The 14,413-nt window shown below is 38.8% G+C and overlaps 1 protein-coding gene across 1 annotated transcript in view; it reads left to right on the top strand.

Annotated features, from left to right (window-relative positions):
- Positions 1–14,413, top strand: part of NIPA1 (NIPA magnesium transporter 1) — a 49,432-nt gene that overhangs the window by 13,722 nt on the left and 21,297 nt on the right. The window contains exons 2-3 of the mRNA XM_043487888.1: positions 5,922–5,969; positions 6,892–6,982. Of these exons, the coding sequence (XP_043343823.1) occupies positions 5,922–5,969; positions 6,892–6,982 (139 nt within the window). The remainder of the gene's footprint in view (positions 1–5,921; positions 5,970–6,891; positions 6,983–14,413) is intronic.

Raw genomic sequence — 14,413 nt, 5'->3', positions numbered from 1 at the left:
GAAACATCTATTCCAATCTCTTCCCTATTTTTGAAATGGATTTTGTTGTTGTTGTTACCTCATGATAGTTTTGTGGATACCGAGACATTTTAAGTAATATGTGGTAGCAACTCTAGATGCATATTCTCCTAACCCCGCAAACTGTTGTTTATTTGTTTAGTGACTTAGAGTACTTTGATAAAGTATATTTATCCATTTATCATTCCCCCGCAATGTGAAGTCTCTGATGTCACTCCTCAGAGGGGATAGCCTTGAATATGTGCACCTTTACCCTGGGATGACAGTGGTCATCCACCTGGCAACGGGCAATCTTTGACCATCTCTTACCCTGATTTCTTTGTTGTCTGCCTCATTGGGTACTACACCCAGATCTACTAATTGCTGGCTAGTTGCTGTACTGTTTTTGACAATGCTGCAATGCATAAATTGCTTTACAACCTTATCCTGTTAAATTCAGGCAGATTTACTTGTTGAGAACAGTTAGTGGGTGGGGGTGGTAGCCTCTGATCTTCTCTTCTTGCCTCTCCAGATGTAGGATCTTCACCCTACATTTATCCTCATGTTTGGGACAGGATGATCAGGGCCTGCCATGCCTAAGGTAGAGTCTCCACCCTAAAAGTAGGGACTGAGTGAAGGAAGTGAGCCTCCAACCCGCTGGATGGATTAACCAGATATTTAATCTCTTCAACTTGAAGTTGGAAGGGATTGGAAGTGCTGGAGGCCTGCTCTTCTGGTGACTGAGAGCTGAGAGGGGAAGGAGCCCTGTCTTTTGGTCACACCAGCCTGGAGTGGAGCTTCTGCCCAGCTGAGCTGCAGCAGGGAGAGAAGTGGGTCTTGGCTCATGTGCTAAAGACTCACTGTTCTTACTGAGATTTTATTGATTTTCTTGAAAAAATATTTCTTCATTTGCTGTACCCTCTTGGGACAATTTCCAGAGACTTTATTTTATTTTATTTTTACTGCTGTATTTACCAGTCATGGTTGTTTTGCTAAGGAACTATCCATGAGGTTCCTCATACACTGTATTTGAAAGTGGGCTTTATGGCCTTTCATTTTTAGATAAACAGCATGCATTTTTTAGGTACAGGGACACCTCCTTTCTTATGAAGATGTCTGTTTATTTACTCAGGCTGTGCCGAGCCCCAGTTGTAGCCCACGGGCCCTGCAGCCTTTGCTGGGCCAGCAGGATCTTTAGTTGTGTATCATGTGACGGGATCTTAGTTCTCTGACCAGGGATTGAACCTGGGCCTCCTGCATTGGGAATGTGGGGTCTTAGCCACTGGACCACCAGGAGAGACCCTGCATCTTTTGTTGTTGCTGTTACTTTTAATTTTACATAGGTATGTGTGTGAGCTTCCCTGATGGCTCAGCAGGTAGACAATCTGCCTGCAGTGCCAGAGTTATAGGAGAGGCGGGCTCAGTCCCTGGGTTGGGAAGGTCCCCTGGAGGAGGGCATGGCAGCTCCCTCCAGCATTCTTGCCTGGAGACTCCCAAGGAGCCTGGCAGCTACAGTGCATGGGGTCATGAAACTGCAGACTCGACTGAAGCACCTGAGCACGCATGCATGTATGTGTGTGTATCACCTAATGAGCTGGTAGTCTTCCTTTAATGAGGTAAACGCAGATGAATGACTGATTTTTAAATTGTATTTTTAGTGAAGTATAGTTGATCTATAATATTAGTTACACTCGTACAACAGTGATTCACAAAATTTTTTTATTTTAAATGGGTGCATAGTATTCTTTTTAAAAAAAAATCAAAATAAAATTGACATGTAACATTATATTAGTTTCAGTTTACTGCATGATTATTTGATATATGTATACATTGTGAAATGATCACTACAATAAGTTAGTTAGCATTTATCACCACACATGGTAACAATTTTCCCCTGTGATAAGACTCTTTAAAATCTACTCTTAGCAGCATTCATATACAATATAGTATTATCAACTATAGTCACCATTGTGTCTCTAGGACTTATTTATTTTATGGCTGGAATTTTGTACCATTTGACCCCCTCCACCCATTTCCCCCATCCCTTGCCTATGGCCACCACCAATCTTTTCTTTGTATATGTGAGTTTGGTTTTTTAAAAATTTTTTAAAGTCCTAATGGAGTTGACTTATTATATTAATTTCAAGTGTTCAACAAAGTGGTTCAGTTTTATATATATATGTATTTTTCAGATTATTTTACATTATATTACATAAGATTATTACCTATACTTATTATTGTATAAGGTTATTACAAGATATTGAATATTATTCTGTTATACAGTAAATTCTTGTTGCTGACCTGTTTTATATATAGTAATGTGTATCTGTTAATCCCATCCTCCTTGTTTATCTGCCTCTCCCTTTCCTCTTTGGTAACCATCAGTTTGTTTTCTAGTCTATGAATCTGTTTCTGTTTTGTTTATAGATTCATTTGGATTATTTTTAGATTCCACATATAAGTGATATTGTATAATTGTTTGTCTTTATCTGACTTCCTTCACTTAGTATGATAATCTCTAGGCCCATGAGTTGCTGCAAATGGCAATATTTCATTCTTTTTAATGGCTGAGTAATATTCCATATGCAAACACATGTATTCCCATACACCACACATCTTTATCCATTCATCTGTTGATGGATACTTAAGTTGCTTTCATGTCTTGGCTATTGTAAATAGTGCTACTATGAACATTGGGGTGAATGCATCTTTTCAGATTAAAGTTTACATCTTTCCCAGTATATAACAAAGAATAGGATTGCTGGATCATATGATAGCTCTAGTTTTAGTTCTTTAAGGAATTGCCATACTGTTTTCCACAGTGGCTGTACCAATTTACATTCCCACCAACAGTGTAGGAGAGTTCTCTTTTCTCCGCATCCTTTCTAGCATTTATTGTTTATAGACTTTTTGATGATAACCATTCTGACTGGTTTGAGGCAATACTTCATTGTGGTTTTGACTTGAATTTCTCTAATAATTAGTGATATTGAGCATCTTTTCATGTGCATGTTAGCCATCTGTATGTCTTCTTTGGAGAAATGTCTATTTAGATTTTCTGCCCATTTTCTGATTAGGTTGTTTTTTGATATTGAATTGTATAAGCTGTATATTTTGGATATCAGTCTTTTTTTTTTTGGTTGTATCATTTGCAGATATTTTCTTCCATTCCATAGGTTGTCTTTTTGTTTTGTTGATGGTTTCCTTTGCTGTGCAAAAGTTTTTAAGTTTGATTCAGTACAGTTTGTTTATTTTTGCTTTTATTTCTTTTGCCTTGAGAGCCTGAGCCAATAAACTATTTTTACGATTTATATCAGAGAATGTTTTGTCTGTGTGTTCTCTTTCATGAGTTTTATGGTGTCATGTCTTATATGTAGGTCTTTAAGGCTTTTTTTTTTTTTTTTTAAATTTTGGTCATGCCACAGAGCATGTGGTATCCTATTTCTCTGACCAGGGATTGAACCCACACTGCCTGTGTTGAAAGCACAGAGTCTTAACCACTGGACCACCAGGGAAATCTCTTTAATCCATTTTGAGTTTATTGTTTGTATATGATGTGAGGGAGTGTTTTGCTTTCATTGATTTATGTGAGGCTGTCCAGCTTTCCAAGCACGATTTGCTGAAGAGAATGTCTTTTCTTCATTGTATATTCTTGCCTCCTTAGTTGAAGGTTGATTGCCCCTGAGTCTGTAGGTTTATTTCTGGACTTTGTGTCCTGTCTCATTGATCTGTGTTTGTGCCAGTACCACACTGTCTTAGTTACTGTAGGTTTGTAGTATTGTCTGAAGTCTAGGAGGATTATGCCTACAGCTTAGTTTTTCTTCTTCAGGATTGCTTTGACACTTCTATCTTTTTCTCTTTCTTTCTTTAAGATTTCACATGTAAGTAAGGACATGCTCTAAAATGGCCACAACACTTTTGGGAAATTCAACCAGGATTCTGTATTAATAGTTGATAGTTGTTCTGCAGTATTCACTGCAGGGCATTCTTAGGCTCGGCTATATTTTCAGACATGTAGGACACCATGGGCCACATTCATATCAGGCACATTCAGAAGGACATGGGACAGGAGCCAGTGTCAGGCCCTCTGTCTTGGAGCCCGATAGCAGAGGCAGAGCTATAGGGTGCTGTTTAAGGGTGCTCTTTAAGGGTGAGGTTTCAGGCTTAGAGGCAGAACTGCAGCAGGCGGTGCTCAACTGCCCATCCTTACAAGCCTCATGCTCCCCAGTGTAAAATCGTAGATGAAGAACTCCCAGACCCTCAAAGAGCTGTGCCTGTTCCCAGAGGGGTTGCACTAAGGGGGAGCTCAGGTGATAATCTCTAGCAGGTGTTCACACTCCTCCAGTTAGGTGCCATTTGCCCATCAGGGGTCATTTTTACCCTGTTACCCCTCAGAAAGTGGACCATAAGTCACATTCTCATGTAGTAAGTGAAGAGGTTTTGTTACTTTGTTATCTACAGCAGTCCAGCTGGTTTTGCCAGTTACCCCATGCTGTCCTTTATAGCAGCCTTTTTTCCATCTAACATCATGTGTTGTGTTTAGTCACATCTCTTTTAATTTCCTGTCATCTGCAAAAGTTGTCTTTCATGACATTGCCGATTTCAAAGAGTACAAGCCAGCTGATGTATGGACCATCTCACAATTTCCTTGTGATTAGATCAGGTGATGCACTCTGGTAGGAGCTCTGAAGACATAATGTTGTACCCTTCTCGGTACACCCACAGGAGGACACAGTGTGGCTTGTCCCACTGCTGATTGTGTTAAACTTGACTTTGACCATTTGGTTACGGTGATGTTCATCAGAGACTTGCATGCTGTGCGTGCAAGCTGCTTCAGTCATGTTTGACTCCTTACGACCCTATGGACTGTAGCCTGTCAGGCTCCTCTGTCCATGGGATTCTCCAGGCAAGAATACTGCAGTGGGTTGCCATTCCCTTCTCCAGGGGATCTTCCTGACCCAGGGATCAAACCCACATCTCTTACGTCTCCTGCATTGGCAAGCAAGCTCTTTACCACTGGTGCCACCTGGGAAGACCAAAGATAACTTTATCTCTTGTGATTATAAAACTGGTGGAGGTGATCCATGGAGACTGCGTGAGAATCCATCCCTTAGCAAGCTTTCATTCACCCATTTTAGTATCCACTGATGGTTCTTGCCTGCATAAGTTTTTACTGTGATGTTGCCAAGCGGTGCTGTTTGAACTAGACCATTCCTTCTACTTCATCATTACATACTGATCTCTTTTTTAAGGTACTTTTTAAATACCTGGAGCTCTGCTTCTCAGTGAAACAGGTTGGCTTCCTGTGTTCATTATACCAAATTACTGAAAATTAAAACATCCAAACAGAATTAGGTATTTTAATCTGAAGTGAAAAAAGCCTCTTGGACTAGGAGCATTTTGACATACCTGAAGAAGAACAAGAGGAGGGATGGATGTGACGAGGGCCTGGACAGCTGCTCCCATCTCTGCCTGCGCTGGCATGCGTGAACATAGGAGGGTAATCTAAGGGAGTGAAACAGAAAGCTCTGTGTACAGTGTCAATCATTCAGTGAGTGTGAGGGTCTGCTTTCAGCCATTTTCACGTGGTTTCAAAAAGAGCCATGTGACAAAGCTTCCACATTATGAACATTGAGTAACCTGTTTAAGTAGCAAGTCATTAAACCTTATGCTAGTAAAATTATCATACACATGGGTTTCTGTAAATGCTTGAGAGAATTGTACTTTGAAGAGCAAATCTCATTTGAAATCAACATATAAAATGTTACTCCAAAGAATATTTGTCTCTAGGTGACATGTTGAGCCAGAAAACCCTACAGTTTATAAAGATTTTATTTGTTTGGATTGGCTTCCTCTTTTCAGTATGTAGCTTGTAAGCCTCTCACTTCATACTTTCCTGACATGTTTATCTCACTCTTTTACAGGTACCTCCTACTTAACAGATATTGTATGGTGGGCAGGAACAATTGCAAGTAAGTACTCTTTGGTGAAAAGCTTGGTCTTTGTAAGATCAGTCATTTGTCTGGCAGGGTTGGGTGGAGGTGGTGGGTTGAGCTTAGCTTGTTCTCTGGAATGAGGACCAAGAGGGTGGGGGGTGATGGAGGGCGAGGGTAGAGGCTCCTGCTGCCTGAAACTAGCCCTGAATTTTGTCCAGGTCAGAGTGCCCTGGGTCTGAAGAAATTAAGGCAGCTCTTGCTTCCTCATCTGTGGTTAGTCTGTGGGCATCTGGTGAACTTTAGCTCAATGTCATTGGTTTTACAAAGGAGAGTTTCTTCACTCAGCCTTAACAGAGGTCATGTGTTATAAAATTAGACTTCAGAACTTTAAATATGTAAAGAAAAATTTTGTTAGATATTTCAGATATATCTTGAGGTCTATTTGTCACATGTTGTCTTTAGGCAAGAAATTTTCTGGCAGATGTTGCTTTATTGAAGAACTCATGTTTGAGCTTTATCTTGCAGCCCCAGACACAGTCCTGTGCAGGCAATAGTGTTTCCACTGGATGTGCCAGCAGTATGTCACTGGAATGTATCCCAGGTCACTTGAAGGGACAGGGAAAGCTCTATATGATCTGTCTTAAAACAGGGATATGTTAAGAAGAAAGTGGATATACACTTTTACTGCATCCACTTCAGTCACCATTGGTTAAGTTGGGAATTTTCGTAGCAAGTTGAAGCTACTCCACTGACTAATTGGGCCAGTGATAGGTAGTACTGGGCCTGCTGTCCTTTGCCCTCAGGACTCTTAAACATGCAAACAGTGTCCCATATATCCTTCCTCACCTGGAATGGGAAAGAAGCCCTTTCAGAGCACAGTCTTGCAAAATTCAACTCTGTGATAATGCTCAAAAAGAGTTTTGTAATTGCAGTGACATCCTTGTGATTCTCTTGACAGTGGCTGTTGGCCAGATTGGAAACTTCCTGGCTTACACAGCGGTCCCCACGGTCCTGGTGACTCCTCTGGGTGCCCTTGGAGTGCCATTTGGGTGAGAACTGGGATTCTGTGTTTTGGTTTTTTTTGTGTGTGTGTGTTTTGGTTTTTAATGTGTAGTTTAGGTATAAGAAAACTTTTCATTTTAAATGTTTTTGTTAAAATAATAAAAGAAAAAGTAACTGAAGTTAGATCTTTAGTATTGCACTTCTAGGGGTAATTTTATCCCTTCAGATTTAGTTGTGTGAATTATTAACCTTCTCTTAGACATTTGCTTTAGTATATTTCAAATTCTAACTTATTCATGTTTACAAACATGATACTATTACTCTCCTGATCTTTCTCTAGAGGACTTCCTAGAGATTGGAATCATCCTAGCTCCTTGGCAAGTGATTCTAAGAAATCAGTAAGCAAAACTGCCAGTTGGTGTTTTATTTATTTTATTTGGTGTTTTATTTACCATCTCCTACTGGATGGTAGGCAGTCCCCTACTTCAGGAAGTTATTGAGGTTGGGATAAATAACACCTGGCCTCCAGTGAGTATGAAAAGGATTCGTTACTCACAACAGTCAATAGTAAATGTATCATTCAAGGAGAATGGCTCTGGTTTGATCTGGAGTAGAACAGGAACAATGCAGGGCGTTGAGTTTTTATTACAGTTAGGAGGTAAGCCAGGTAGAGTCCCATGCTCAGGCTAGGGTTTGCATGCTTTGAAATTTTAGTGCCAAGGGACTGAGTATGCTGGGGCCTAACATTATAAGCTCTCCTTTTTATGAGGTTGTTCAGATTTGAGACAAAAGGGAAAAGAGAGGATTGGGAACATGAAAGCTACCAGCCACCACAAATGGGGTCTTTCTCTTTTGAAAATGATTTTGTGAGACAGTTGTTAAATATATTAACAGAGGATCCCCAACCCCCATGCCACGGACTGGTAGCAGTCCTTGGCCTGTTAGGAACCTGGCCGCAAAGCACGAGGTATGCAGTGAGCGAGCAAGCGAAGCTTCATGTGCTGCACCCCATTGCTCCCCATAACTTGCATCGCCTGCATCATCCTGCCTGTCACTCCCATTATTGCCTGAACCATCATTTGCCACCTCACCGCCCATCCCCATCCATCGAAAAATTGTCTTCCATGAAACCAGTCCTTGGTGCTAAAAAGGTTGAGGACTGCTATATTAACACATATCCTTTTGTGAACCTATTTATATTATTTTACCTTTGAAGAAATTGTTAATAAACAGAGATAAAATAGAAGTGAAATAGAATCCAAGTTTCTAACTCATTGATATATTGGTATGCTGCTGTGTTCCAGACAGAACTACAGATACTTGCAGAGAAATGTATCTGTGATAGATGTAGTTAATTTAAAGTCACTTAGGCTTTAAGGTTCTATGGCCTAAAAAATACAAAAGCATTTTCCAACATGTCAACCTTTGAAAATGCATTTGTAATGTATTTTTCTAATCCAAACATATCCTTAGTATTACATGTGGCTTAGTGTCACTTTTCATTTTGGATGACCCTGAAAAGCTTGGATTACATGAGTGGTGCTGTCATTGGGAAATCACTGCTTCAGCTTTTCAGAGCCCAGCCTCACTGTCTGTTCCCTGAAAAATAATCAGGCAAATAGATAACCCAGCTATGTGATCTTTGCATATTTAAGGTGCATATATTAAAATGCCTTGTTTCATTAATTTCCAAAGAACTATTCTTATGGACTTTGATAATTAGGTCTCCTAATCAGAAATCAGAGAAGGCGATGGCTCCCCACTCCAGTACTCTTGCCTGGAAAATCCTATGGATGGAGGAGCCTGGGAGGCTGCAGTCCATGGGGTTGTGAAGAGTCCGACACGACTGAGCAACTTCACTTTCACTTTTCACTTTCATGCACTAGAGAAGGCAGTGGCAACCCACTCCAGTGTTCTTGCCTGGAGAATCCCAGGGATGTGGGAGCCTGGTGGGCTGCTGTCTATGGGGTCGCACAGAGTCAGACACGACTGAAGCGACTTAGCAGCAGCAGCAGCAGCAGCAACCAGAAATGTTCACTACTCTAAGTCTTCAGGAGATGTTTCCCAAAGAAGTGTGTGAAATGGCATTCTGGATTAAAAGAGTGCTTTCAAATCAGGATCCCAATAAAATATTTTTTAAAAATAAGAAAACTAAAATTAATTTGGAAAAACCAAATATATCAATATGTAGATACGTATGTATATATATTTTAAAAACAGTTCTGTTTTTGTTAATGGAATGAGGTTGCCAGAATTATATAGAAATAGAAATGAAAAGAACGTGGCACTGGGAAAAAAGATGTCTGTCATCAGTGAAATAGAATAGAGGGCCCCCAGAGAGGTCCACTTTTCCCTGCAGTGGTTTAATGTATGATAAAGTAGTAATCATCACAGCATAGTACTTTTTTTTTTTTTTTTTAGCATAGTACTTTTTAAAAGGCTTTTAAAAATGCTTTATTTGGAATTAATTTCCAAATTATAAGAAAATGCAAGGTTAAGAACAATAATCAAAATGATATTCATATTCCCCCACCCAGACACACTGATTACTAAATTCTATCCCACTTTCTCCATCATTTGCTTTCTCTATATTAGCATTTTTCAACCTTATTATCAACCTAGGGGCCAGGTAATTCTTTGCTTTGAGGGTCCAGTCTGTGCTTTGTAGGGTGTTTAGCAGCATTCCTGGCTTCCACCCACCAGATACCAATAGCTCCTCTTCCCCAAAATGTCTTTGGACATAAGAAAATGTCACCTTGTGGGGCAAATCAGCCCTGTTTGAGAAGCACTGTTCTATTATGAATGTGATGTTTGTTTTGTTTTTTGGATTTTGTTTTTGATCCTTATGAGATTAGTTACATTTGTCATGATCCTTTACCCTTAAACACTTTGATTTGTGTTTCCTGAGACTAGAAACATCTTCTTCATAACAATGGTATAATCATCAATTTTGATAGATTTCACTTTATTTTAATGTTAAATGTATCTTTGTGATCTGCCCTCCCCATTCCAATTTTGTTCATTGAGCCATTATAGTTATTATAGTTATTATAGCCAATATAGTTATTCTATGCTATTATCCTTTATACCATTATTTTTCCCTCTAGTGAATGATCTAGTATAGCAAGAGCAGCATGTAGTTGTATATCTCAAGTTTAAAAAAGAGAGTTTCTTATTCTTTAAAAAAAAATAGTGTTGGGAAACTGGTAAACAATTTGTAGGAACATCAACTTAAATCCTAATCATAGCACCATCAAAATATGATCTAACTGAACTAAGCATTATGTACAAGATGGCCATCAAGTGTGAGATACACCAATGAATGGTTTGTTGACACTACGTTCAGTGACTGATTTGTGTGATCACATGCTGTGTGATCAGTCTGTTGAGGTGTGTCGCCTCACTCAGCAGTGCAGGGTGTGCTGAGTAAAGCCGCAGTGAGCTCTGTGTGTTAGCTAGCATCCCATTAATACCTGCCTGTCTGTGACATGTAGCTACAGATAACTTGTGTCTGGTTTTCACTGAATAAATCTGCATCTCTTGCACAACCCAGAGTAAGTTATGTAGAGATTTAATCTATGAAGGAGGAGAAAAAAAGTTTAGCTATGTACCAAGAGTTTATGGCCTATGTAGAAGAAAACTTTTAATGTGTTTCATACCTTAGAAGGTTAAGAAGTTTCAAACATTTGAAGCAATAAAAATGAAAAGGTTGATTTTCTACATTGAGAGGTAAAATAAGAAGGTTGGGGAAAAGATTTCAACAAATATGACAGTAGTTAAAGTGTGATATAAAGAATTTCTTAAATTGACCAAAATAATATGAAATCCCAATAGATAAAATGACAAAGGTTGAAAAGTGCCACTTTTATACATATGAAAATAAATTTATTCCACTAATGTTAAGACACATTTTCAACAAAATGCACATAAGCAAAAGTATATCATAAACATCAAAAACATGTAGGTACTGAATGGAAGAAGAGTAACATAATATCTCACTGTAGTAAAGCTAGTCTCAATTTGACATGTATTCTGATAAGCCTCAGAGAAAGCCTTAGGAAAATAACTTTTAAAAAAGTATAGTGAAAAAAATCATTAAAGGAATTAAAATGTCACACTGTAAATATTCACTTAATGCAGAAGAAAGTAATGGAGAATAGGAAATAAAAAAGACATTAAACATAGAAAACAAAAAGTAAGATAATCTAACTCTCTCAGTAAAAACATTGACTGTCAGTGAGCTAAACAATCCAATTAAAAGGCAAAGATTGTCAGGCAGGTTTAAAAAAACAAGATCCAATTATATGCTTTCTACTTCAGACATAGTTTAGATTCAGAGATACAAATAGATTGAATATAAGAGAAAGGAAAAAGATATATTTTGCCAATAGTAACTATAAGAAAGTTGGAGAGGCTGTGGATCAGATAAAATAGATTATAAAACAAAACAAATGTAAATATCAAAGCTAAAATTGTAGAACTCTTAGAAGAAGTGAAGTGAAGTCGCTCAGTCGTGTCTGACTCTTTGTGACCCCATGGACTGTAGCCTACTAGGCTCCTCAGTCCATGGGATTTTCCACGCAAGAGTACTGGAGTGGGTTGCCATAATCTTAGAAGAAAACAGATATAAATCTTTATGATCTTGGATTAGGCAATGGTTTCTTAGATAAGAGATAACCTACACATGGACATCACCAGAGGGTCAATACCAAAATCAGATTGATTATATTCTTTGCAGCTGAAGATGGAGAAGCTCTATACAGTCAACAAAAACAAGACCAGGAGCTGACTGTGGCTCAGATCATGAACTCCTTACTGCCAAATTAAGACTTAAATTGAATAAAGTAGGGAAAATCACAAGACCATTCAGGTATAACCTAAATCAAATCCCTTATGATTATATAGTAGAAGTGACAAATAGATTCAAGGGATTAGATCTGATAGACAGAGTGCCTGAAGAACTATGATGGAGGTTCCTGACATTGTACAGGAGGTGGTGATCAAGACCATCCCCAAGAAAAAGAAATGCAAAAAGGCAAAATGGTTCTCTGAGGATGCCTTACAAATAGCTGAGATAAGAGAAGTGAAAGGGGAAGGAGAAAAGGAAAGATATACCCATCTGAATGCAGAGTTCCAAAGAATAGCAAGGAGAGATAAGAAAGCCTTCCTAAGTGATCAATGCAAAGAAATAGAGGAAAACAATAGAATGGAAAAGGCTAGAGATATCTTCAAGAGAATTAGAGATACCAAGGGAACATTTCATGAATGGATGGACACATTTAAGGACAGAAACGATATGGACCTAACAGAAGAAGAAGATATTAAGAAGAGGTGGCACGAATACACGGAAGGACTCTCCAAAAAAGATCTTTTTTTTTTTTAATTTCCACTACCCATATTTTATTTTAGTTTTTTTCCATTTATTTTTATTAGTTGGAGGCTAATTACTTTACAATATTGTAGTGGTTTTTGCCATACATTGACATGAATCAGCCATGGATTTACATGTGTTCCCCATCCCGATCCCCCCTCCCACCTCCCTCTCCATCCCATCCCTCTGGGTCTTCCCAGTGCACCAGCCCTGAGCACTTGTCTCATGCATCCAACCTGGGCTGGTGATCTGTTTCACCCTTGATAGTATACTTGTTTCAATGCTATTCTCTCAGAACATCCCACCCTTGCCTTTTCGCACAGAGTCCCAAAGTCTCTTCTGTACATCTGTGTCTCTTTTTCTGTTTTGCATATAGGGTTATTGTTACCATCTTTTAAAATTCCATATATATGTGTTAGTATACTGTATTGGTCTTTATCTTTCTGGCTTACTTCACTCTGCATAATGGGCTCCAGTTTCATCCATCTCGTTAGAACTGATTCAAATGAATTCTTTTTAATGGCTGAGTAATATTCCATTATGTATATGTACCACAGCTTCCTTATCCATTTGTCTGCTGATGGGCATCTAGGTTGCTTCCATGTCCTGGCTATTATAAACAGTGCTGCGATGAACATTGGGGTGCACGTGTCTCTTTCAGATCTGGTTTCCTCAGTGTGTATGCCCAGAAGTGGGATTGCTGGGTCATATGGCAGTTCTATTTCCAGTTTTTTAAGGAATCTCCACACTGTTCTCCATAGTGGCTGTACTAGTCTGCATTTCCACCAACAGTGTAAGAGGGTTCCCTTTTCTCCACACCCTCTCCAGCATTTATTGCTTGAAGACTTTTGGATACCAGCCATCCTGACTGGCATGTAATGATACCTCAATGAGGTTTTGATTTGCATTTCTCTGATAATGAGTGATGTTGAGCATCTTTTCATGTGTTGGTTCGCCATCTGTATGGCTTCTTTGGAGAAATGTCTGTTTAGTTCTTTGGCCCATTTTTTGATTGGGTCATTTATTTTTCTGGAATTGAGCTTCAGGAGTTGCTTCTATATTTTTGAGATTAATCCTTTGTCTGTTGCTTCATTTGCTATTATTTTCTCCCATTCTGAAGGCTGTCTTTTCACCTTCCTTATAGTTTCCTTTATTGTGCAAAAGCTTTTAAGTTTCACTAGGTCCCATTTGTTTATTTTTGCTTTTATTTCCAATATTCTGGGAGGTGGGTCATAGAGGATCTTGCTGTGATTTATGTCGGAGAGTGTTTTGCCTATGTTCTCCTCTAGGAGTTTTATAGTTTCTGGTCTTACATTTAGATCTTTAATCCATTTTGAGTTTATTTTTGTGTATGGTATTAGAAAGTGTTCTAGTTTCATTCTCTTACAAGTGGTTGACCAGTTTTCCCAGCACCACTTGTTAAAGAGGTTGTCTTTTTTCCATTGTATATTCTTGCCTCCTTTGTTGAAGATAAGGTGTCCATAGGTATGTGGGTTTATCTCTGGGCTTTCTATTCTGTTCCATTGATCTATATTTCTGTCTTTGTGCCAGTACCATACTGTCTTGATGACTGTGGCTTTGTAGTAGAGCCTGAAGTCAGGCAGGTTGATTCCTCCAGTTCCATTCTTCTTTCTCAAGATTGCTTTGGCTATTCAGGGTTTTTTGTATTCCCATACAAATTGTGAAATTATTTGTTCTAGTTCTGTGAACAATACCATTGGTAGCTTGATAGGGATTGCATTGAATCTATACATTGCTTTGGGTAGTATACTCATTTTCACAATATTGATTCTTCCAATCCACGAACACGGTATATTTCTCCATCTATTTGTGTCCTCTTTGATTTCTTTCATCAGTGTTTTATAGTCCAAAAAAGATCTTAATGACCCAGATAACCACGATGGTGTGATCACTCACCTAGAGCCAGACATCCTGGAATATGAAGTCAAGTAGGCCTTAGAAATCATCACTCTAAACAAAGTTAATGGAGGTGATGGAATTCCAGTTGAGCTGTTTCAAATCCGAAAAGATGATGCTGTTAAAGTGCTTCACCCAATATGCCAGCAAATTTGGAAAACTCAGCAGTGGCCACAGGACTGGAAATGGT

This window comes from Cervus canadensis, chromosome 15 (genome assembly GCF_019320065.1).
Source record: "Cervus canadensis isolate Bull #8, Minnesota chromosome 15, ASM1932006v1, whole genome shotgun sequence".
Classification (NCBI taxonomy): domain Eukaryota; kingdom Metazoa; phylum Chordata; class Mammalia; order Artiodactyla; family Cervidae; genus Cervus; species Cervus canadensis.
This window is presented reverse-complemented; position numbering and strand designations above follow the sequence as displayed.